At 36.3% G+C, this 26089-nt stretch overlaps 1 protein-coding gene across 1 annotated transcript in view; it reads left to right on the top strand.

Annotated features, from left to right (window-relative positions):
• The window catches only part of LRP2 (LDL receptor related protein 2), a 113058-nt gene that overhangs the window by 30610 nt on the left and 56359 nt on the right, over positions 1-26089 (top strand). The window contains exons 10-30 of the mRNA XM_058840621.1: positions 1144-1272; positions 2375-2544; positions 4748-4971; positions 5543-5749; positions 6721-6923; positions 7548-7688; positions 8617-8820; positions 9699-9891; positions 10994-11119; positions 11418-11548; positions 12301-12438; positions 13314-13595; positions 14776-15015; positions 15664-15783; positions 16147-16263; positions 17405-17782; positions 18656-18904; positions 21106-21317; positions 21770-21954; positions 22811-23039; positions 24118-24295. Coding sequence (XP_058696604.1) covers positions 1144-1272; positions 2375-2544; positions 4748-4971; positions 5543-5749; positions 6721-6923; positions 7548-7688; positions 8617-8820; positions 9699-9891; positions 10994-11119; positions 11418-11548; positions 12301-12438; positions 13314-13595; positions 14776-15015; positions 15664-15783; positions 16147-16263; positions 17405-17782; positions 18656-18904; positions 21106-21317; positions 21770-21954; positions 22811-23039; positions 24118-24295 — 4056 coding nt within the window. The remainder of the gene's footprint in view (positions 1-1143; positions 1273-2374; positions 2545-4747; positions 4972-5542; positions 5750-6720; positions 6924-7547; positions 7689-8616; positions 8821-9698; positions 9892-10993; positions 11120-11417; positions 11549-12300; positions 12439-13313; positions 13596-14775; positions 15016-15663; positions 15784-16146; positions 16264-17404; positions 17783-18655; positions 18905-21105; positions 21318-21769; positions 21955-22810; positions 23040-24117; positions 24296-26089) is intronic.

Raw genomic sequence — 26089 nt, 5'->3', positions numbered from 1 at the left:
AAAGCAAAGGTAAATGTAAAGGTGCTATAACCTGGTAGCACAAGTGATTTATCTCAGTAGCTGGCAATTGAGTAACTTCAGAATCATGAAAGTTAGCACTGCCTAATAAAAGAAAAGGATTAAATATCTGTTATGAGTTTTCAACCCAAGCTTTGGTGTTTGTGTTATTAAAAGTATTTCAGATGCACAGCCTCTAATGAGATTTTTATATTTTTTGGGAATACTGGGTGCCTAAGGCTGTATAAACTGCAATGGCAGAATGGTTGCTCTTTGTAGAGACAGAGAAATAAGGCACAAAATTTCCTCAATTTTTTCACGATTTTGTGGGAAATAGATGAAGGACACATTCCCAAATCTGGTGCAGTCTCAGTGAGTCTTCTCTTGTTTTTTGACTGTCCTGTAAGCCTAATTATCAGATTCTGGCTTGTAAATCTGAGTAAATGTATTTTGGTTTGCTGAAATCTAGGCATATATTTGTGGTCAGAGGAAAACTTTTCATGAAGGAATGGCTGTCAGTCAGTACTGTATAATGCCAGATCCAGTATGCTACCTATATGGTATTTTGCATGCTAAAAGGAACTTTTTCTTGCTGGTTCTGGTACACAGACAGGTTTTAATTGTACATCAGATGCCTGTTAGCATGGTACTAAATCTGAGCTAATAAACACTTCCTTCAAGTAGGACTTAAAGGCTTAAGCACTGCACTAAAATAAAGGTGGGGCTCACCTTCAGAGTGGCCTTAAATCCAGCCAAGTCTTTGTGTGAGCCAAGTGTAGAGATCTTTTGCAGGAAAAATACTTCATAAACATATTCTGTATTGTGGAAAGTAGACAATGACATCTCTTCATATGATTTTTCCTTTTCTCTTGGCAGGTGTGGTTTAGATTTTTTTTGTTGGTTGGTTGGTATTTTTCAGTGGGGGGAAGAAGTGCAGGTAGGTCCTTGGGCAGGAAATATAGGATTTTTGTTATCCAGAAATATGAAACTGAAACATTGTGGAAAAACATGCAAACCCTCTTTCTTCATGCTATAGTTTTGCAAATATATATAAAATAAGCAGAGAGGACTAACTCGCAGCTTCTTAATTACGACATGAATTTTATACAAAGCATTTTTTATAAATATGCCTTATTCACTTGACAGATTTTGATGACTGTCAAATGTGGGGTGTCTGTGACCAGCTGTGTGAAGATCGTGTGGGACATCACCAGTGCCACTGTGTGGAAGGTTATTTCCTAGAGCATCACCGGCATTGTCGGGCCAACACTTCAGGTTAGTGCACTTCAAGTGTCTTGTTGAGCAAATAGATAGAGCTAGGTAAAATGGGGTAGTTTTCATGTCTGTGCCACACAGCTCTCTTTGATTTTAACTCCGCCCTTAAGGACTTACAGTCAGGTCAGCTTTCAGAATATCAGCAAATGTCAGAACTCTGCATCTGCTGGCATGTGTAGGTTGGTGTTGATTGTCTCATCAGGGCTGTTTCTCTTCTAACAAATGTCTTTTAGGCTCCATTGCATTTTCAGCACTCCTAAGTTCTGTAGAATTGGGAGGTTATTGCCAGAGCATTCCTGAACAGCAACAAAAAAATCTCATTTCTGTGGCAGGCAGTTTTCTGTCACGCTCTCTATAGAACTTAGTGTTGTCAAGAAATCAGGAAATTCCTTTTTTCTAGAACTGTGCCAGAAGATGGTTTTGCTGAATGGGGAGATCAAACTCTTTCCTGTGAGAGAAGCCATGCTCTTAGGTTTGAATGTCCCAGAGTCTGAACTCTGAAGAATACTTATCTCTCAGAATGTAGTTCCTCATCAGCTGTAGGCTGCTGCTCCTGACCTCCTGTTCAGTTCTGAAAGCAGGCCCCAGGAAAGCCTGCTTTGTGGAGATGTAATGTCCTAACAAGCTTTTGTGTAAGGCAGGTGTTCCTGCCTGCAGAGAATCAGTGGGAATGGAAGTTCCTGCTTGGCATAGCTGATTAGCAGTCTTGTTTCTTAGAAAAGCAAGAACTACTCAGTTCCCTCCTTCTTTCTTCAGCCATATCTCCAGACCAGTCTTCAGCTCACAATTTTCTGACTATTTCTCTCTTATAAATGAGTACCTGCTAGAAGTCAGTTTCACTGGCTTCATTTTAGCTTTAATAGAAATAGTCTTTTGGTGTCTTTAAATAGCTGTACCTGCCTGATTTGCTCCAGGTGTAGAAGCCAAAGGCAAATCACAGCAAGTTAGTACTCACATAGAAATATTTATATAGGCTGTAGTCTGAGCATCTATTTAAAACTTTGTGTCCAGTGTGTATGAACCAGTATGTATGTATTGCAATGCCCCTTTGCAAAATATCTTGCCTGCAGAGTAATCATATCTCTGTCACTCCTGCTTTCAGCTGGTGTTGCATCAATTATTTTTTCCAATGGCCGTGATTTACTGATTGGAGACCTTTATGGAAGAAATTTTCGTACTTTGGTGCAGTCACAGAATCGTGGGATTGCAGTTGGCGTGGACTTTCACTTTTACCTGCACAGAATCTTTTGGACAGACACAGTGCAAGATAAGGTTGGTAGAAATTTCAAGAAGAATGTATTTCTGTGTACCTGGAAGTAGAGAACTGCAAGAGGCAGAATGTGTTGATAGCCCTCATTTTTGAGAGCCAAAGCTGGCTGTAATTTCGTTTTCTAACAAAAAAGCTCCTTGAAATGTTTTATGTTAATGACTGCATTTTTTCAACTATACTATTACATGTGACATATGAAACAAAGAATCCTATTATATGGGAATGTCTTGAGCAACTTTTAATTTTACTTGAGACTGAGTCCAAAAAACTAATTAAGAGAAATAGTAGACATTCTTTCAAAGCAGAACAAATTTTTCTTGGTAATTTTTGAAACATGATAATTTAAAATGTAAAAGCTGTGTGCCTTCCAAGATGATAAAAATCAGATTTCTTTATATACTTCAAATGGCACTGTAATTGAGCTTGAATAACAAATATTGACAGTATTTTGTGTAATGAGCCAATATTGTGTTACTTTTTTTTTTTTTTTTAAGAGTAATTATTTTAGCTTCAAGATACAGTAGAGCAAAGTAATTTAAAAAAACAGTCTGGAGACTCTAGTGGAAGTTGGATGGCACCCTTGTTTTTTCTATGTGTAACTTATGGAAATCAAAGAAAATCTTAGGTCTAGTGCTGATACTTCATAATTTTTGTCCACATGTTTACCATCATGCAGAATGAAGGAGAATCTGTGACTGGGCTCCTGCTAATGCCACTGATGGATCAATTTGGTGTCACTGTCATAATTCTGAATCTACACATAAGACATGTAATAAAAACTATTGTTCTCGCCACAGTTCCATGCTGGTTCTGTGGAAAGTGCATTCACTGTGTGGCTCTCAAGTAGGACAAGATTTGTATGCACAATTTTTGACTTGTCCACAGTTCTGGCAATTTTATTGTGGCTGTAGTAGGTTCCTGTTGCTGCAGTAGCTTTGTCAATGGCTGAATGTAGTCAGGGTCAAATCTGCACTTTCATGAGACAGGAGATTGATTCTGTCTTTGTAATAGGTATAAATAAAAAAATAATATGGTTTTCTTTGCTGCACACTCCAGGTGGTCAGGACTGCCTTTTTACCTGCCCAATACAGTTTAATCCTAATAAATTAATTAAGACTAATTAATCTAATTAAGTCCTAGTTAGAATATCCAGATGAAAACATTTACATTTAGAATTTTCTTAAATTATGAATATTTCCACCTGATGTCTTAAAATAATGATGTTACTAGGGCATTTTTTGTCTTTTTTAAGATTAATATGTAAACTAAACCAGAAAATTGTGGTTTGTGTTTTGTGTCAACTTTATCTCATTTAGTGTACCGCCAGATAACCTAATGCCCATAAGCTCTTTCATCAACAGGGCTTCCAAAGAACAGAGTAGACAGTTAAGTGGTTATCTTGATCATTGTTACTTGGAACTGAAGAATATTTAAAATGATATAACTCTTCCAGTTCTTATCTTTCTTGCATATGTTTACTTGGTAATCTTGGTGTTTTCATTTAAATGCATTCCAAATCTCATGCTGTTGTTCCAAAAAGAAAGAAAAATTCTATCTTTTCATATTACCCAGTGTTATAATCACACAATTACTGTAAATATAAAATTACTGTGTTTGGACTGTTTACTTTGTGTAGCTCTGAACTTGCTTGTAAAAAGAGCATTATTCTTCTTGAGCAGAATGCTGTTAAAATTAGCCTTAGATAAAGGAGACCACAAGCTGAGACCTCCTTTCTGTGAGGATAGACAGCTTTCCCTTACTTTCTTCATTTTGCTGTTTTCCCTCAGTTGTAGCTGTAGTAAGAGCTCCCCCTCTTGTTTTTGGTCGCTGTTGAGAGCTTTTCAAAAGCGTGATGGCTTGTTTTCAATCAATAAAAATATTGGGTTTTGCTAGATTCCAGAAAAGCAAATGCACTTTCCTCTTGATTGTTTTTAAACACTTGCTAAAGGACAAGGCTGTTTTAATCTGTTACCTTGTCCATTTTGTAGAAATACTAGTTGAAGGCAAGCCTCCTGCAATTTTTGTATTGGTTTCCAGATTTCTGCAAAAAATTCTAACCTAAGGAATACCTTAGAGCGTAACTTGCTTGTATATTGGTGGTCAGTTGTGGATTGGTGATCAATGTGATGATAAAAGACAAACACCATGTGACTTGTGATTAGCAAAACATCATATGGGGACTGACAATATTTGTATTGTTTTCAGGTTTTTTCTATTAATATTGATGGCTCTGATTTCCAAGAAGTTTTGAATATTTCAGTTGACACACCTGAAAATCTAGCAGTGGATTGGGTTAACAATAAACTATATGTGGTTGAGACCAGTGTGAACAGAATAGACATGGTTAACTTGGATGGAACAAACCGCGTGACTCTTATTGCTGAAAATCTTGGAAATCCTAGAGGAATAGCACTTGATCCAACTGTTGGGTAAGTGATACTTATCAGATAATGGTAAAAGATGTCAGAAATTCCCTTATCCCCATGTAAAAGGAAGACAACTAGGAAACACGAAGAGCAATCATTTTAGAATCAGATATAAAATATTTTGAACATCTGCATTCTCTCCTAACCTATTCTACATCTTAATTTTTGTGTCTTCTAATCCATATACTTCAGAAGTATATATGAGCAATGAAAACCCGGATCTTCAGAGAATGGGAAGAGGAATTTCATCCAACTTGTAGTCATGGCTGCTGCTTTCATGATGCAACTATTTGTCACTGGTTTATTTCTGGCAGTAAACTTAAGTCTGTGATTTAATAAGGAAAACTAGTATTTCTGAGGTCTTTTGGGTGAAAGCATTCTTCTTTGTGAATTTATTCTATAAAAGAAAATGAAAATTACTTTTTGTGTAGAAAGTATAAAGTATGTTTTTATAGTATGCCAGCTGAGGAATCTGTTCTGAAAGGGTGCTGGTTTTAAATTCCATGTGAAATGCTAGGGTTTCTTATAAAATCTCAAGGAAATGTAACCTTTTTTCTTTTTTATCTCTTTATAGTTATTTGTTTTTCTCAGACTGGGACAGTCTGTCTGGTGATCCTAAAGTGGAAAGGGCTTTCATGGATGGCACAAATCGTCAGGATTTGATAAAAACAAAATTAGGCTGGCCTGCTGGAATAACTCTGGATATTGTGTCAAAGAGACTTTACTGGGTTGACAGCCGGTTTGATTACATTGAGACTGTAACTTATGATGGACTTCAAAGGTAGGTGAAATATTCTTTAGGGGCTACAGATATACTGATTTTTTTGTATCTAGTTCAAACAAAGATTTCTCTAACAAAACTATATACACAAGGGATGGATATTACAGCATCATGCATGTGATGCACCTTTGTCTCTATGGTTTCATGTTACTTCTAGACAGTCTTTAATTCATCCTTTGCTCTTTTTCAACCTTGAATGTTTCTTCTCCTTATTTTATAATGTACATTTTATAGTCCACCAGTACAATAGACATTTTAGAGCATTTTATTTTTTATTATTTTTAAATTATAATCATAATTTTCCATCATAATTTCTTTGCATTTTTTAATGAATTCATTTATATTAAATATTCCACTTCAAAGAACTAATTTGTGTGATAGGTATTAAATGCTTTTCTTGCATTTTATAAATCTTTACTGTTAATAATTAAGTCATGCTTCACCCTGTTACAACGCAGGGGAGACTAAATCACAGCCTGCAAGAAGGGAGTCCTTGATTTTTTATGGGACTGTGTCTTACAGCATAGTGTTGTTTAGAAGCCTGCTTATCTCTGTATCTCTGATTAGTATCAGTTACTCAAACACAAGGAAAAAATGTCCCCTTTAGCATACCTTCATAGCATATTGACTTCAAAAACAGTCTTCTGCTCTTTTGACAGGTCTATTGTTCAATGTATTTTTTTACTTTCTAAATTATAAAATTAATGTTGGTGTCTTATCTTTACTCACTGTGTTTTCTTGAATTTGCTAACACTGTTGCTCTGTTTTCACTGCTGTATCGTTTAGGTTGAACTGTGTATGTTTAGCTTTATCTCTTCAGTTCATTTGATCTTTTTCATTTTTACTTTAGTAGCTTCTCTGTTGAAACAAAAACCAGTGAATGAATTAAAAATACTATATCCTTTCTTCTGTTAATAATGTTATTGTTTACATAATATATGGTAAATAATTTTAAATCATCTTCATAACAGGAGAACAGTAGCTCACGGAGGCTCACTGATTCCTCATCCATATGGAATCACTTTATTTGAACACAATGTTTATTTCACTGATTGGACCAAAATGGCAGTGGTGAAAGCTAACAAATTTTCAGAGTCTAACCCTCAAGTGATCTACCAGTCTTCACTGAGACCTTATGGAGTGACAGTTTACCATGCTGCCAGGCAGCCATTTGGTAAGATCATAAGTGGATTATGAAGGGAGATTTAGGAAGTGTATTACAAAAAATTGGTAAAAATTATGATACTTTTATTTTGCTGCAAGGAACTATAATTATGATATATAAATTTGTATTGTAAAACTGGGATGATTTTTATCACACAGTTGTTTCATCCAACTCCTGTAGCTTATGAGCTGTCAAATGCAACATTCAAGAATAGGGGGAGCTTTATAAATAGACTGATACTTGGTGGAGTCAGATCTGTGGGTTTGAGTAGTATTGGTGTTTAGGACCTTTTTCCTCAACACTGCAATGAATACAGCAAAAAAGCTACCAGAGATAAATTCTGTGAGATATAACTCTGAAGTAGACCAATGTGCAGGAGACTAAAGCCCAAATTATGGCCTTATTGCTGTGTGCTGAGTGTCTCTGTATGAGCTGAATTCCTTAATGATGGTTACCTCTGATGTGATTTTGGTGCATTCCACTGTAGAACTAGTGGTGTATGTTTTCCATGTGATGTAACTCACATAACCCACATGATTTATTGTGAATGTTGAAGAAAACCCTGAAAAATCAAGATAATGATGCCATTCGGTTAATAGAGGAGGCTATAATTACATCTGTATTATTTTCCAGCAAGAAATCCTTGTGGAAGTAATAATGGGGGATGTGAACAAGTCTGTGTTCTCAGCCACAAAACAGATAATGATGGCCTAGGTTATCGCTGTAGGTGTATCCTGGGCTTTGACCTACATGTGGATGGACGACATTGTGTTGGTAAGAAAATGCCTTACAATTGTTTGAAATAGTGCTACTCCATTGGCTCTAGAACTATTCTAGAACATTTTTCCTCACTTCAGTAGCTTCCATATGCTGAGGACTTGTGTTTCCATCACAACATTTTTTCATCACAACTCTTTTTGACAGCTTTACATGCAGTCATTTCTGCTGATGTTCATTTCAAGGCACAACTTAAACTCACTTCCTTTAGTGAGAATTTTGAGTGAAATATGGAATATGTGTAGACAGCTGTATGATTGAGCTCTTAATCCTGAAATCAAGCATGAATGCTTGCTAATATGTGGATTTTGCATTATTTTGAATATATGAGCCTGCTTTCTTGTGCAGTAGTGTGCAGATTAGGTTGGTCTTCTCCCTTTGAACACATGGCAAAAATAAGAGATTCAGTTTTGGAGCTGTGTGTTTCCATCAGCAATCAACTGCTTCCTATTTGAGCACAGAATTGTCACATTTACTATGACTGTGTACTGACAAAGTATGTAATATATTATGTCTATAATTTTAGTATTTGGCCATTCATTTATCTGGCTATGCCAGGTATTGTCTAGTTTTATGGTGATTCCACAAAGCCTGGGAGTTATTTTTTTATAGGTGATTATAAAGAGAGGAGTACAGAAGATAATTTCTGCTTCCGCAGGTATAATGTTTGCTTTAGAAGTGTATTAGGACCATGGAAACAATGAAAGAGGAATACTTTATCACATCACCTAATATTCTGGATTGTGTTTTGTTTTTCTTCTTCAGTTTTTAAGTCTTGTCAGTATTTAAATCACTGTTTTTTAATTCTTCTTTTTTTCTACTTCCAGGCTATTAGTGTTGTCAAAATAAAACAAAGCTTTTCTTAATGCTTAGGTATCTCCCCTTGTGAATAAGTAAAGTCTGTGTCTGATTTTTCCTTTCACAGCTGTGCGGCAGTTTCTGCTGTTTTCATCCCAGATGGCAGTGCGGGGAATCCCATTCAATCTCTCCACCCAGGAAGATGTGATCATACCTGTAACAGGGAGCCCTTCATATTTTGTTGGAATTGACTTCTGTGCTCAGGATGACACAATTTTTTTTTCAGACACGAGTAAAGACATGATCTATAAACAGAAAACTGATGGTTCAGGTGAGAATCATGCTTGGGAATTGTAGAGTAATTATGGTAAGGAGACTGTAATATATATTTTTCTATAAAAAATCATGAAAAGTCACATTGTGAGATATACAGATAAATTTCAGTGTAACCCCAGTAACCTGGAAAATGTTTCTCAAAAATGTTTATACAATGCACTTTAAGCTTGTTGAATTCTCTTGTTTTACAAACCTGCTGAATGTATATTGGAAGGAACTATTTGTAGTAGTTCTCACAACTAGTATTGCCCACACCAGTCTGTTTACACAGACAAGTATGCCTTTCGGCAGTATGAAACTGTTTCTATTTTAATTTCCCTATCTGGAGAGCAGGATGTTTGCCTATGATACTGTAATACAGAAAAGGAAGATTAACTTTGTGAGAGTTTTGGAAATCCTATTTATGCTAGTGTAAAGAATGTTTATCTCCAATTTATAATGATGATCAAAGGTCAGCACATAGTCTTCTGTGCTTGCTTGCTGCCTTGGGTCAGGTTAATCGTAGACTGCAGCTGACCATTACTATGCAAAGAGTAGGTAAAGTCTGTCTGTTGTGCAAGATGTCGTTACTGCACTGACCTTATTGACCTTCATTTGTAAAACCCTCAGTGTAAACTTAGCAACAGATTTTTCTCTGACCTTTGGCTAGTCTTTATTTCCCCTCTTTTAGAGTTGTGCTCCTGGACATACACCTTCTTTGTCTAGAACAAAGGTCACCCCTCCCTCCCCTTGATTACTTGTCTTTATATTCAGTAGCACAGAGATAGCATTTTAACCAAGGGGAACTACAAGTTTTGTCAATAGAATACTGCACTCATGTTATTTCCCCTGTTCCTAAACATTTGCAATCATTATCTGTGTCATAAATTCTAGGAAGAGAAATCTTGACTGCTAATAGAGTGGAAAGTGTTGAAGATTTGGCTTTTGACTGGATCTCAAAGAACCTCTACTGGACCGATCCTCGATACAGGAGCATTAGTGTGATGAGGCTGGCAGATAAATCCAGGAGAGCTATTGTTCAGAATTTGAATAATCCTCGCTCAATAGTGGTTCATCCTGTTATTGGGTAAGGTTAGGTTCTCATTTTAAACTATATGTACAAGTTTATGGTTTAAACAGAACTGGTGAGATTAGACTTACATCTGATTCTGAATTTTTGTTCTTTTCAAAATACCATCTTTTTTCAGTTGTCTTGTCTTTATTTCGTTTGTTTTATTCCACCCTAGGATTCAGCATCCAGAGGAAAAGGCATGGTGATAGAGATTTCAAAAGACAGAAGCACTCAAAAGAACTCCCTTTAAAAACACCATGGTTTTTCCCTTTTACTCTTGTTCATTGATAAAAAGGCAAAAGAACGTGGTTTCTTTGTATCACTAAGAAAGCTATTTCTCATTGCTGGAAGACAAAGTTTGCCAAATTCCCAGACTGCTAGCATTGGTTCTGTGGTTTTATCTCTCTGAATTTCTTTATTTGAACCATATTGGACACTACTGTCTGTATTTGATACAGACCTTACAATATGTGATTCTGTACATAAAATAAAGCCCTCCTTTTCTTTGATGGAAATGCTTCCTTTCAAATTCCACACTCTGTGCTCTTTGCCAATGCCAAGACAGTGCTTCTTTCACAGCATAGTTTGGCTTTGTAATGCTGTACTGCTGAGTTTCTTGATTCTTAGATATTGATTTTTCATGAGTAATGAAATACACTATTTTGAAAGTAATCTCATAAGAATAACGTGGAACCTGGATCCTTGGATATCCCAGCATTTTTTTTTTTTTTTGTTTGCTGCTTTATAAAATTATTTAACATTAACTTCAACTCTTTGACTGTAAGTATAAGTCAAATGGATCAGGAGAAAATTCTTTGTAGTATTCATGCTGGAAGATGCATTTTTGATTGATTCTATTTCTCTGTCAGTAATCACATAAGAACCCTAACAATTTTAACCAAGTTATGGATATTTTATATCTAAAGGGCCAAAACACTTCCAGAGACCCTGGTAGTAGTATACAGGATAAATATTAATTGTTGGTATCACTGCCAGCTTTTTAAAGTTATGTGAAAGATGTGATACAAGAAAAATGTTAATGCTGTTTCAAATGTTTGCTGTGTTTAATCACATTATATAATTTAGCTTATGTGTCTTCTGACATGTGTCCTTTCAGGTATATATTCTGGACAGATTGGTTCCGTCCAGCAAAAATCATGAGGGCCTGGAGCGATGGATCCCATGCCTTGCCGATTGTCAATACAACGCTAGGCTGGCCAAATGGCCTCGCCATTGACTGGAGGTAAGGGCAACACAGAAGATGGAGAAGCTTTTTTTGAGCAAGCATGTTTCTTCCTTTAAACTGTTGGGGAGTAAAAATAAAGGAATTATGTCAGAGATTGCATTTACTGGCACTCTTTTCTTGAAGACCTTATCTTTCAATTGGTTGAAAAGCCTTAAAATGTAAGGTTTTCTCAGAATCCCTCCCCACACACCCCAGTAGCTTCTTTTAGGTTAAAGATTATTATTTAAGAAAATGCTAGTGTTTCCTAATGGACATAATGTCACTTAAAAAGATAAGACACTTTCATTATTTCTAGTTCTCTGAGGTTGTACTGGGTGGATGCTTTTTTTGATAAAATTGAGCACAGCACCTTTGATGGGTTGGACAGACGGACCCTTGAACATATTACTCAGATGACTCACCCATTTGGCCTTACTATTTTTGGAGGTAAGTCTGGCACTGAAAAATACTGTCTATTATTATCACAGATTTTTCTTTTCATATGGTGATCCTGTGAGTTTGTGAGATAAAATGACAGAGGTTTTGTAATACCAGTTTTCCAAAAAAACCACTCTTGAAAGTTTCTACTAAAAATATGCATTTAGCACTTTTTGCTTGTTTCTAGAACTGGTTTTATGTATATTTGTTTTTAAATAATTTTAGACAGGTTGGGAAATTCATGTAGTGCAACAAATCAGAGATGCTGCACTAATTATAGGTTCCAAGGTGAACTATTCATGCTGAACTGACAAAGTGAATCATCTCCAGGGATGGTCAATATTTCAGGATTTTGAATTACTATATATAAAGTTTATTACTGAATTTGTGTTGTGTCTGAAGAAAGATGTCAGTATATGACCCTTTTTGATCACGTATAAAAATATCTTCAAAAATACTCTAAAATTTTCTGTGAAGTAGTCTTAATGACTGACTTAAAATTGCCTTGGAATTTGAAATTCTAGTTGGGTTTGTTATATGTCAATTTTAGTAAAATTTGAGAAGGCTTTCCTAAGTTATGTCTGCCTGTGACTGAAGGCTCACTTTGACAGCATTATAAGTGGTAAAGATACTTTTGTCTTTTTCATGAAACAATCATGGAAAATGGTTAACTTTTCATGAAGAATCTTCTAGGGTTTTTTATGGTGCTTGCTCTTTTATGTCATATTTCCATATAATATGTTAAATGTTTTTCAAAACAGGTTATGCCTATTTCACTGATTGGAGACTTGGTGGAATAGTTCGAGTGAGGAAGTCTGACGGAGGAGAAATGACTATTATTAGGAGAGGGATTAGTAACATTATGCATGTTAAAGCATACGATGCTCATTCCCAAATAGGTGAGCCCCTTTCTTGTACAGAAGGAGGATGTGAAATGGGAATAAGAGACAAAAATGTTAGGACAGCAGATTTCCAGTTTCAGTTCTATAAATGGCTTCACTGAATCATAACTGACATACCTGGGAGGCAGCACAGGCATTTGCAATCCCACGTTGTATATTTCACTGGCTTGTGACTCGATGCAATTTCACTCTACCCCTTCTGTAACTGTACTTAACAACCAAGCAAATTGAAATTATGATTCTATTGTGTTTTGTGTAATTGTATCACCAACTACAACTTCATATTACTCCTTTTCTGGTAAAAGCTTAAGTTAAACTAAATTATTTATTTTGAGGAATTGGGTAAATGTTTATTAATCAAATTAGTATTCTTCAAGTAACTACTGTGTATAAATCACTATTTTTCTTATTTCTTAAATTCTATGTGATTCTATGATCTAAGCCAAGGATTTGGTATTGTAGTTAATTTTGTCAGCCAATGCACTCATCAAGCATATGATTAAACCTAAGGCTCACTGACTACTTGGTATCCAACAATTGCATCTGATCTTGCAGCCTTGGTTCAACAGAGGTTCTCATTTGTGGTAGCATACTTATTTCCAGACAGTTGCTGAAAATTGTCAGGAAATTGGAGGAAATTTAGTAGTATGTTTTCGGCTTCCATAAACATTTATGTCAAGGAAGAGTATATGGAATGCAACACTTCTTTTATGTTACTGCTACTATAGCTTTTGATGAACTTAACCTTGTTTTGCAGTGTATGCAAAACCAGGACTTACTAGGGCACTTTTTATACAGTTATTATGCACTTTTAATAGTTCCCAAGATGTTACCTGTAGTGTGTACGCTGATCTTCTCTATCACTTTTTAAGGCTCTAACTACTGTAATAGAGGAACAAATCCCAATGGAGACTGCAGCCATTTCTGCTTCCCAGTACCGAACTTTCAGAGAGTTTGTGGGTGTCCTTATGGCATGAAGCTGGCTCCAAATCAACTGACATGTGTCGAAGATCCATCCAATGAGCCACCCACTTTGCAGTGTGGCTCTTACTCATTTTCCTGTGGTAATGGAAGATGTGTACCTCGATACTATCAGTGTGATGGTGTTGATGATTGCCATGATAACAGTGATGAACAAAACTGTGGCTCTTTAAGTAAGTAATCCCTGTAATCTGCAGTTACTGTTCCTTGTTTACTGTTCAGAAAATTTAATGAGTAAGTATGGCTTCATTGGAGTAAACTCCGATTTTTTAGGGTTGCATCTGTGAATAAATCCTGAAATCTTCCTGTGAGATTAGTTACTTTGGAAAGTATATCATAGTAATACAGGATTCAGTACCAGCCACCTAAACAATGTGTGAAAATATTCATATCTCGCTATTCTCAAAATTTAATTCACAGAGTAACAAAAATTTATTTTCTAAAGAAAAAGGTTGTCTTTATTCTTAATTCTGCGTAAATTTTAAAAGATATTGGAATATCAATAGCTTGCCTTATTTGGGTGCATGGAGAGGAGGAGGCCATCTTAATAAAGATGAAGACACTTAAAAAATAGCACCATAAGAAAATAACAAAACCATGTACATTGCCTAACCTTCCTCTAAGATTAAAGCAGCACCTTTTATTTCACATAACATCAGAATAAAATATGTTTTCATAATATTTGGACAATGGTGATCTATTTGTTACATCTGGATTTTATCAGTTAAGTAAATTAAAAGCACTTTGGTTAATTTCCTAGTTTTACAGTAAAGTGTCTCACACAAAATGATTTGTTGTTCAAGTAAATTGAGAGAACAGTGGGGTAATCATGGTTGATAAGGCATTGAAGAGAGGATAATATACTGAAGATATCAAAGAGGTTTTTATAACATGTGTCTGGTGCTTCTTCAGAGTTAATTATTTTAAATCACAAACAAGAAAATAGGACACAGTAGTAAAATATGCTCCATAATGAAAAGGACTAACTAGTATGACTGAGTAATAAACTGTTTCTTATTAATGGGACATTTTAAAATAACTAGAATATCTTTTGGGGAAGCAAATGCTTATGAGAAGTTGCTTTTCTTGTTGTTTAGATTGTTGGGGAGTGCTTAACTGTTTAATTTTTTATTGCTTCCTGCAGTTTAAAAAAAGTTTGTAAGTATTCTCTTCGGTTATGATGCATGTCGCATAACAGACATTTTAATTCTAAGCAATGTGCACTTTAGAATTTGATGTATATTTTAGGCATTCTGCAATTGTAATGAATGTACTGATAACTGCTGCAGAAAAGGCAAGTTTTGGGAATCTTTTGATAAAGACTTTTTTTTTTTTTTTTTTTTTTTAATTTAGACAATACTTGCGCTTCTTCAGCTTTTACCTGTGCCAGCGGACAGTGTATTCCAGGTCGCTGGCATTGTGATAAACATAATGACTGTTTTGACGGCAGTGATGAATTGCATTGTCCTACACAAGAACCCTCTTCATGCCCTGCAACCCAGTTCACCTGTGATAATAGAAGATGCATTCCAAGAATCTGGTTATGTGATACTGATAATGACTGTGGTGATGGCTCAGATGAAAAAAACTGCAGTGAGTATCATGACTATCTGTTGTTTTATAGTCAACTGTGCATATCTGCATAGATATATCTGTTGGTATAAGGATGATAAATGAAATTCGGAAAAAAGGACTAGTATCTAAGTTAGACTGATATTTTGTGGTCCTTAAGATGTGGAAAACTTGCCTAATTTGAAGTTACAGGGCCAAGTAGAATGCTGAGAGATAAAAAAAGAAATAAAAAGGGGCAAATGTGATAATTGTAATCATGGTGCTGCATAATGTTATCCACTGCAATTAGCAAAGAGCAGTTAAAGCTGAGATGGGCAAAATATGTACTTCATGAGTGATCTCAGTAATGGGTAGTGGTGGTCAGCTAACCTAGGCTGGAAGTTTTTACCAGAATATACTTTCTTTTGAGTATGTATACTTTACATATACTTACATATACTTTCTTTTGAGTTATTTACCACTATGTGGAATCTTTTGTTTAATTTCCATGAGCCCAAGCCTACATAAAAATAAAAATTACCTGATATTGATTTATTAGTGGTTGTAATTTATATGATTGCTAGTTGCTGCATTATATCCTGGAAGTTAGGCATAATTTTCTACCTTCTCAGCAATATGCTGATTTCAAAAGACAAGAAACACATTTGCATTTATTGTCATTCTTAAAAGCTTTCACAGGTACTTGTGAACCCAGGCAATTCCAGTGTCCAGACCATCGCTGTATTGACCCGTTTTATGTCTGCGATGGAGACAAAGATTGTATAGATGGTGCTGATGAGCATGACTGCAGTAAGTGTAACTTTGGCGAATGCTGCTTTATTGTTTCCTCATACTTGCTCCCAAAGGAGTCTTTGGTGACCTCGTATTACCAGCTCCAAGACAGCAGAATGCATAATAAAGCTATCCATAAATTAACCCTGACTGTGATGCTTTTGATCTCTGGGCTGGTTGTGGAGGGCTGAAATCAGTTTCTTCTGTTTTCTGTTTATTACTAAGTCACTGCATGTTCTGTATCTCAGGGAAGTTATGGTCTTCAGTGGAATTGATACCATATCAGACTTAAACACCTGTAGGGTAAATCTGATGCAGTCTAACTCTGTCAAATAAATAAATAAATAAATAAATAACATTCAATACTTTTACATTTTGCAGTATATAACTGCAGTGCCACAGAGTTTAAATGTCTAAGTGGAGACCAGTGTATCAGCACCTACTACCACTGTGATGGTGTTTTTGATTGTAATGATCACTCAGATGAAGCTGATTGCCGTAAGTATATTGATGCTGAAAGAAAGACTTCAGTTATTAAGTGATGCTTCTGGAAATTTCCTTTAATCTGCCATGTCAAATACTGTTCTTGAAATCTTAATATTCTTTACAGAGAAACTTGTCTTTACATCATTTTCCTGAGCAGGAATTTCAAACACAAGCTCCAGCACAAGAATATCATAGAATTATAGGATGTCTTGGGTTGGAAGAAAACTTAGATAATCTAATTTCAACCCCCCTGCCATGGGCAGGGACACCTTTTACTAGACCTGTTTGCTCCAAGCCCCATCCCACCTAGTCTTAAACACTTCCAGGGATATTGCATCCACAACTTCTCTGGAAAACCTGTTCCAATGCCTCACCATCCTCACAGTAAAGAATTTATTCCTAATGTCTAATCTAAACTTGTTTTCTTTCTGTTTGAAGCCATTACTCTTTGTCCTGTAACTACATGCCCTTGTAAAAATTTTCTCCCCATCTTTCAGTACTTGAAAGGAGCCTATGAGAAAGGCCACAATTAGGTCACCCCTAAGCTTTCTGTTTTTCAGGCTGAACAATTTCAATTCTTTTAGTCTTTTCTTGTAGGAGAGGTGCTCCATTCCTGTAATCATCTTGGAGTAGACTAAGCAGATTGTGCTGGCAAGAGTAGATGGTCCAAGCAAAGAGGAGAGTTGCATTCCTTTTGGCTATGACATTTTGTTTTACTTGGCATTTCAGTCTCAGGATTTTAAAGTAAAATTAAATCTATTAATCTGAAAAACCTGGTATTCATGAGAGTTAAACTTCTTTTTTGAATAATTTTTTACACTTAAATTACTTAAAATGGTACAACACAGGGTGGTGAAAGAGAAACTGATTTTCTGTAGCTTTGGACAGGTACATAGATATAAATATGTGCTTGCTCAAAGTATAAAAATATTTGAATTGCCTTGTTGACCACAATTTAAAGTAGGAGTTAAATTGCTCACATTTTGCAATGTCATGTAGATTGAGTGACTGTGATTCTGTGGCTTGACCTAAAAGCAACACGGTTCTTTATAGCGCTGTAACTAGTAATATAAGCAATGAACCAAACATAGTGGTTTTGCTTCTCTATCTAAGATTGAAACAGTTTCTGAACTGTTGAATGTCACTGTTCTAGCTACAAGACCACCAGGAATGTGCCACCAGAATGAATTCCAGTGTCAGTCAGATGGCAGTTGTATTCCTGATAACTGGGAATGTGATGGCCACCTTGATTGTGCAGATGGCTCAGATGAACATCATAGATGTCCTGCCAGAACGTGTCCTCCATCGCTTTTCCGCTGTGATAATGGCAACTGTGTGTACCGAGCATGGATCTGTGATGGTGATAACGACTGCAGGGATATGAGCGATGAGAGAGATTGTCCGACTCAACCTTTCCGGTGCCCCAGCTGGCAGTGGCAGTGTCCAGGTCACAGTATCTGTGTGAATCTCAGCAAAGTATGTGATAATTCTGCTGATTGTCCTAATGGAGCTGATGAATCCCCATTGTGCAGTAAGTTACTGTTCAAACATCTACTATAAACTATCTTATGTCTTCAGAAAGAAATGGAATATTCAGCATGCTCTATTTAATGTCACAGTGTTTCTAGCAGAAATGCAAGCACAGTGTAAGTTGAGCTTAAATTTCTAAGTGGAACTTGCTTTCAGTGAAAAGACACTACAATGATGAATGAGGAATTCATTTGCTATGTCTGGTCTTGTTCTCTGAATTCCGGTGTGACTTTCACTGACTTTAGATTTTTATATAACTACATGGGAATGAACTTTGTGTTCCTGAACACATTTACTAAAGTATAGTATGTTTGAAATTCAGATGAAATGTGATTCAGTCCTTAATATTCTCTTTTAAATTTTTAACTTCAAGAATCATGATTAAAATCAATAAGTTCATGTGTAGCCAGAATTTGTATTTATATTGATTATGAATTGATTTAAACATAATCTTTTTCTTTCCTTCTTTCCTCCTTCTTCTCTTTAATCAATGCACATTGTCAGATGAACCCCAGCCAGGTACGATTATAAACTATTTTAAATTATTATTTATACAACTTTAGGTTTGGAGTGGTAGAGTAAATTTTTGTAAATTTCTAGCTATTTTTGAAGAAGTTCTTCTATGTACTTAGCCTTCTGTTTGGCATTCATTTGATGGGATTCAGTACATGCAATGTTGTTACCTGCCTTTATGTGCACTGTGTATGTTGTATATTGCATAAGGACCACAGCCCATTCTCACATTGCATAGCTGATGATTCTGCAGTCATTTTAGCAGCAGTCTTAGGCTAATAATGCAATTGTAAAGACTTAAACTTACCATAGGAAGCCTTTGTTGACTGTTTGCTTATCTCTTTCCCCAACCCAACTTCAGATCAGGAAAGCTGCTCTGACAATAATGCTGGCTGCACTCATGAATGTATTCAAGGACCTTTTGGAGCTCAGTGTACCTGTCCTATTGGATACCAGCTTGCAAATGACTCCAAGACATGTGAAGATATTAATGAATGTGACCCTCCAGGCTTTTGTAGTCAGCACTGTTACAATGAGAGAGGGTCTTTTAGGTGTTATTGTGATGAAGGATACATTCTAGAAGCCAATGGGAGGACTTGTAAAGCAGCAGGTGAGAAACATTGATGTCAGTCTAAAGAATGACAGCAGTGTCTGAAAACTATCCAGCTTTGTGTCTCAGTTTGAAACACAGGTGTCCGCCAAGGAAGGTGGGAACCTCCCTTGGAGTGGAAAATATGACCTCTTTCTCTCTGAATTATCATTGTAACTTTGAAATTAAGGGGCTTTCAGGCAAAGATATGGAAAAGGAATAAGAGTTCTTTATTAATGGATCTATAGATCTGTATATGTGTAACAAGACAACCAACCAAACCAGAAACCCACCGTGAGCGCCTTCTCCCGGCTGCAGGCGCTTCCCCTTGGTGTGGTTACAGTCACCGCCGGCAGGGGGCGCTGCGATGGTTCCCTTGGGCCTGCAGGGGGCGCTGTGGTGCGAGCTCGGCCGCGTCTCCCTCACGGGGTAATGGCGGGCGGGCTGGATGGGAAATGGGCTGCAGCAGGAACCTCCGAGCGGAGGCTGGAACGGCAGAGGCAGGCACACTCCAGAGTAGCAATCAAAATGTATCAGAAACGCCACAGCTGTAGCAGGAGCAGAGGGGATTTCCACAGGCAGGGGTGCATGGTTAGAGTGTAGAAAAAAACCCAGAGCAGTGGCAGAAAAATGGTGGGGCTGGGCAGCAGCAGCTCGGCTCCTGAATGCATCCAGGAGATGCTCCTTTGGAGGGGGCTTGGGGTCCTGGATTTTCCCCTGAGGCACTCAGGTGGATGGTGAGGGTCCTTTCTAGTGAGGTAGGGTGTTGATAAGGTCCCAGTCCAACAGCTGCTCTTACAGGCAGAGGCTCACCCGCAGTAAGGAAGAAGCAGTACAGGGCTGAGCGGTGGCAGTGACAACAGCTTCTCAGACCATCTTCCTCTGACCATCCTCCTCCAATGCTGACAGCAAGAGCAAGAAAAGCCAAGCCCAGCCCCTCACCCCCCAGCCAAAATCTTGTGGTATTGCTGCCTTTCCCAAGAGAATGCCTCTCAGCCAGCTGCACTCATCCCCCTTCTCCTTGGCTATATCTTTTGTCTCTCTCAAGTACCAGTCATTATTGTCTCTTAGAAATATATGGGAGAAAATTCCCTGAGAGAAAGTAACAAAAGGAAAAATCCTAACCCCCAACACTTTGCCATTATGAATTGTTTTCTTCATAAAGAGCGGATGTAAATGGCCACTTAGAGCTGTTCATGGCAGATGACCTTGAGAACTAAAACTGTCAGCTGAGGGGTTAATTAGAAGCTAATATGTCATTGAAATAATATATTTAAATGAATGCTGTTATTTTTAGCCTGCAATGGTCAAAAATAATGTTTTGAAGAAAAGCAGTGTCAGAGACTTGTAAACCATAGGCCAAAATTAACTGTTCATAAAGTTCAGTGCTCACAAAGTATTTAAATTCCAGCCTTTCATAAGACTTACCTGGTACCCATGCTGTACTTTGCTCATTTGTAAAGAGCAAACATCACTGATACAGCCTAGATGCCAGTTGCTCTCTGTCTTATATAGTACACTGACAGGGCAGAGAAGCCATATACCCAGTGGAATTTGTCTCCATAGGTTTCCTGCTTTATGGATACATTCAGGTAGTGGAAGATACTTGCATTTTCCTGCACATAAGCTTGGCCATTACTAATAGGGAGTTTATTGTACTTTACTGTCTTTGTGGTTGCTACTCTTCAGTTTTTTTCAGCATCTTATCTGTGCAACCTAATTACAGCAATCTATGGCTTTCCTGTAATCTGTTTCTCCTCCCTTGTTCCCACATGGTCTAAAGGGGGGGAAAAAGAGAAGGTTACAAAAGGTTACAAAGGAGGGAGGCCAGAGTAAATTAATTGGAAGTACCAAAAACTTTGGGAGTTGAAACAGGAGTCAGAGATGAAAGGGGTTTATGGAGCAATGAGAGTTGGATGTCAGCAGCAAACTGGTTACACAATGGGAAATAGGACCTAAGGTCCAGATAGGAGCCTGGAAGGGAAGTCTGTAGGAAGAGTTACGGAGAAAAGGCAAGGTAGATTTAAAAGTCAGGATGGACAGACTGGATATGATACTGTAGCTTGGCCTGAGAATTGATTTGAATTTGTCCTTTCAATATGTGTATCTAGATACGACAGTTTTGATGCTATAAAGTCATGTTAAATTACTCAGTATTTATTTTTCTCCCAGTTACTGCTGAGTAACTCATTGGTTTATTTTAATTTATATTCCTCTGACAGAATCTGGGAATCTTCTTTTGCTGGTGGCGAGTCGTAACCAAATTGTTGTGGATAACATCACTTCTCAGTCACACAGTATTTATTCTCTGGTTCGGGATGGGACAAATATTGTGGCTATTGATTTTGATTCCATCACAGATCGTATCTTTTGGTCTGATACAACACAGGATAAAATTTGGAGTGCTTATCAAAATGGGACTGACAGAAAAATAGTAAGTTTTGCTGAGTAAGTTTTCTTGTCTTTTATGGAGAGAAAATGAAGACGCTGTATCTTCAGTTAACAAAGGGGAAGAGAGAAATCCAAATATAGTAAGAAGAGAGATAACAAAATGGAACAACTTTGAAGATGCTTAGCTAGCATTTCACATAGTTTGAAAAAGGAAATGGAATGCTTTCAGGAAGCCCTTTTTTAAACATGAAAATATAAGCTGATTTTCCTATTAGTAAATTCTTTTTCAATAGACCTGCTGAAGTTAGTAGGAGTGTTTGGGTTTATGCTTTGCCATAATTTTGAATATGTATATTGTGATTCATTATGCATAATAGACTTAAAAGAGATTGGAAACTTGATTCATCATTTTCCATATCTGTAGAAATGAAAAGGGTAAAATGTAATATAATCTTTTTTTTCCTCCCCACAACCTGCTTTTTTGTTATTAAACAGGTGTTTGACAGTGGTGTCACTGTGACTGAAAGTATAGCAGTAGATTGGGTGGGTCGTAACCTTTACTGGACAGACTTTGTTCTGGAAACTATTGAAGTCTCCAACATGGATGGGAGCCACAGGACTGTGCTGATTAGTGAAAATATAACAAACCCAAGAGGACTGGTGTTAGATCCCAGAATTGAGTAAGATTTTTCAAATATTTTTTTATAAAGATACTTATTTTATGATGTAACTATCAGAATTTGAGACATGCCCAAATTGTATTGGAATTGTAAATGACAAGTGGAAGAAAAAACAGTTTAGTGTGTTTGCAGAGTTGATTAATATTTCAAATCATGATGTAATTATTGGTGATAAGTTGCTCTGTTTCAGTGCAACAAGATGGTTTTTTATGTATAAAAGATTTTTCTACATTTGCTTCCTAGTTAAGAAGTATTAATTCAAAATTATGATGTATCACTTCAGTTGGTGGTATGCCACAAGCTTATATGTGATTTAATGTCATATGCCTACCTTCATAGCTTCAAGTCTAAAATAAATATATAGATTTTATTGTTATCATAAAAGTACCTTCCCATTTCAGACAGCAAGTGGTATAGAGTTGATGTGATGATTTGAACTATTCATATATAAATTTTTACTCTTTTTTTGAGGACTTCAATGCCTTGAACTCTGTTTACTGCCAGTTTCAGTGCTGTTAACATTATCAATGCATACCTGTTAAAGCCTGTATTAAATTATTATGTAGCAACTCGAGAATGAGATTGTAATCAACATTAGAAACCAGTGACAACAGTAGCTTCTATATGCTGGTATTATCAACAAATAGAAACAGCAGTAGGAGTATTAAAAGAATTTTTATAACAATTTAATATCTTAGGTATGCATGTTGCTAAAATAAATTATTTCAGTATCATTGTGTAGGACTGTTCTTGGAAAGATTGTGTCTACTTTTTGGCTAATGACTATTTATGTAATGTTTCTCAATAGGCAGCTATTTTTTTTCCCAGATTGCTAACCACCAGTTACTTTTTTCAGTGCTCATGTAATGTTCTGGACGGACTGGGGCCAAAACCCTCGAATTGAAAAAGCCAGCATGGATGGCAAAATGCGCTCAGTGATTATTAATAATAAAATCTACTGGCCCAATGGACTTTCCATTGATTATCCAAATAAACTTCTCTATTTTGCTGATGCTTATCTTGATTATATCGATTTCTGTGATTACAATGGAAACAATAGACGACAGGTGGTTGCGAGTGATCTGGTAAGACATTAACAAGGAGTAGTTGTTTTCCCATGTCCCTGATGATAGTACTTAAAAATATATTATCATTTTCATAGACTTGGGTGTTTTGTTCTTCAAAATCCTTGTGTGAAGCAGATGTGAAGTATTTTATCTGCTTCCTGCTACTGGAAAAAGAGAAATTGCATATCCTATTCAGTTTCTTGGGAGATCTTCAGCAGAGTCTGGAGCTGCATATAGACTTAGTGCTTTAGATCATTGCCATCTGTTCTGTTTGCATGTATGAAATCTGACACTGCTGCTACTTCTGGTGCATTTTCCATAGGCAAATATAGTACAAAAAGCCTAGAAAAACTTTTCCTGGTCTTTTGTGAGTGATTATTGCTATTATTCTTGAGAAGAGTGAAGTGTTTTATGTTGCTACTTGCTGTGTGCAGCAACTCCATCGAGACCATTCCTCTTAGTCTATCTACTAGTGAATTGCTGCTGGCAGCTTGTAGCATTGTCTTTTTACCAACACAATAGTGCAGATGTTCAGCTGGTACACAGAAACTGGTATCAATAACCAGGTGAATGTTTTTAATAATTGACTCTTGGGGCTTTTGCTTTTGGCTGGAGAGACAATTAGTGTGGAATAGGAGCCAAGGCAATCTTTCCACTCCTGCTTATATGAAATCTAGGTAAGCTACCCTCTTTGATACTCTGGTAAATTTTAGGGGAGCTTATCAAGAATGCAGGTTCTTGACAGGTCCTTAATTCTCACTAGACATTTCCTCTTTTGCTCTTGAAAATCTACAGTTGGGTCCTTATCTGTGGGTTCTGCCCAAAGTAGACTGCTTTGTTAATCCCTCATTCTCTTAATCTCACAGGGTCTGTATAGCATTTTAGTTTTTTTAAAAAAAATTTTTTCCTCATTATTAATGTCTTGTTTTCAGACAATAGATGATTTTTTTTTCCTGAAAAATATCTCTTGAGACACGGTTGCTTCGTTATTTATTTATTTATTTAAAAATTGTGCTCACCTGTATTATGACTTCATTGCAAGCTTTACATAAGCAAATTGTCAGAAGTAAATTTGCAATCTACCTTGACTTTTTAGATATTGCAACACCCACATGGGCTAACTGTCTTTGAAGATTTTGTGTACTGGAGTGACCGCTATACTAATCGAGTAATTCGGGCCAATAAATGGCATGGAGGAAACCAGACAGTTATGATTTATAACATTCACCAGCCTTTGGGTCTTGTGGCAGTCCATCCTGTAAAGCAGCCTAATGGTAAGTTCACCAAAATAACTTTGGTAATTGCAGAAATAAGTATGCATTGGAACACCAAGAACAGTCTTTTCAGCAAATAGGTTGGTTAAAACAGCAAATAGGTTGCTTAAAACAAGCAAATAATTCATCCTGTTGACTTGCAACTGTTAAATCTGGTATTAGGAAAAGTAACCACCTAGGCAGCATTTCAGGATAATGACTAGCCAAAAAGAATAATAAGGAAGTAGTATGCATCATTTTCTTGCACTTTGTTCTGAATGTTTTTACAAGATAATTGAAACATTTTTGGAAAGCATTTTAACTTAAAAAATTTCTCTCTGTGGCATACTAGATTCGATTTCTTGCGTAGTAGTAATTCTTTTTGAAAAGATTACTGTTATCAACCTTCTCTGAAATTGCTTCTACATTATTTTAGTCAATGAAACAATAGTGATAAATAAACTCATTCACTGAGTTAAATATTCTCTCTGAGGTCTTGTGCAAGTGATGTCTTGCTGCTGAAAGACTGTAAAAAAACCCTACATTATTTCTGTTAGGTAGAGATCTTTAATATCAGACTTTTTTTATTTCATGGCATTACTTGGAGAATGGGAAGCATGTTGATATGAATATTATCTTTCAGCTTGAGTTATATTTCTTGTGTATGGAGTATCCAGCTAATAAATATTATTTTTATTTTTTTGTTTCCTTGAAATATACCTCTATGTCAGGGAAGGTGGAGACTTACATCTGAGTAAGGCACTAGTACTTTCAGTGCTGGATTTGTTTTGGAACAAAACTTTCCTCAGACGTGTTCAGAACTAAAGCTACCTATTCTCACTGCAAATTGTTCAGTTAGCAGGGCATAGCATTAATTTATTCATCGTAATTATGGTTTGAGAGATTTTATTTTACAGTCAAAGGTTTAAAAAATTTATATTCCTGGAGAATTTTTTTTCTTTATTGTATTTAGTACATTTTGTAATTTTTCATTTTGAATTATTCTATTGTACTTTGTGTGGCCAGGCAAAAAAGGAGGGAATAGAGCACTTGCAGAATAGCAAAACATACGGATGTTAACAAATGAAGAAATAATTACATGCTGATTGAAATTCCAAATACAGGAATAAAACTGTCATCCACTCTCTTATTTTGTAAATCATTAGATCTGACACTAACCAGAGTTTAGATTCTTTATACTGATGACATAAACCTTTTTCTTACAGTCTGAGTTTTGAGTTTATGCCATTGTTTTATTGTCATATTAATTTGTTTTCAGTTCTTGTTAGTTTTTATTTTAATAAAAATTGTGTAAATTCCTGGAACTTCCAAGCTTTTTAGAATAAAGTCTGCTGTAATTGCTAAGGATGACTTTTGTTTTCTCAAGGTTACTCATTCTGAAAAATCTTCAGCAGTAAGTTTGTGGAAATGATTTAGACTGAAATTTAGTGTATAGGAATAATAGCAGTCAGGAGAGACCTTCAATGTCTTTTATTTTTCCCATTTTACAGTTTTAGACTGACAATTTCAAAGTGATCAAAGAAATTTGACATTGAACTTCCACTATCTTTGAGCAAGACTTTGCAACTATTTTCTCTTTAGTTTCTCCAAGTAGTTTCAGCAAATAATTTAATTCCCTCAGCTAGAAGGGTTATTACAATCAAGGACTACAAATCCCACAGGCTTCCTCGTGCAGTTAAAAAAAGTTTGAAATGGAGTTTGAAAGATATTTTATGATGCATAAAGTTGCAAAGATCACTATGATAATGTACTAGTTTTCCATGGAAAATTGTATCCTGTTACAACTATATTGTA

This window comes from Poecile atricapillus, chromosome 5 (assembly GCF_030490865.1).
Source record: "Poecile atricapillus isolate bPoeAtr1 chromosome 5, bPoeAtr1.hap1, whole genome shotgun sequence".
NCBI lineage: Eukaryota > Metazoa > Chordata > Aves > Passeriformes > Paridae > Poecile > Poecile atricapillus.
Note: the sequence above shows the minus strand (reverse complement) of the source record. Positions and strands in the feature narration are given on the sequence as shown.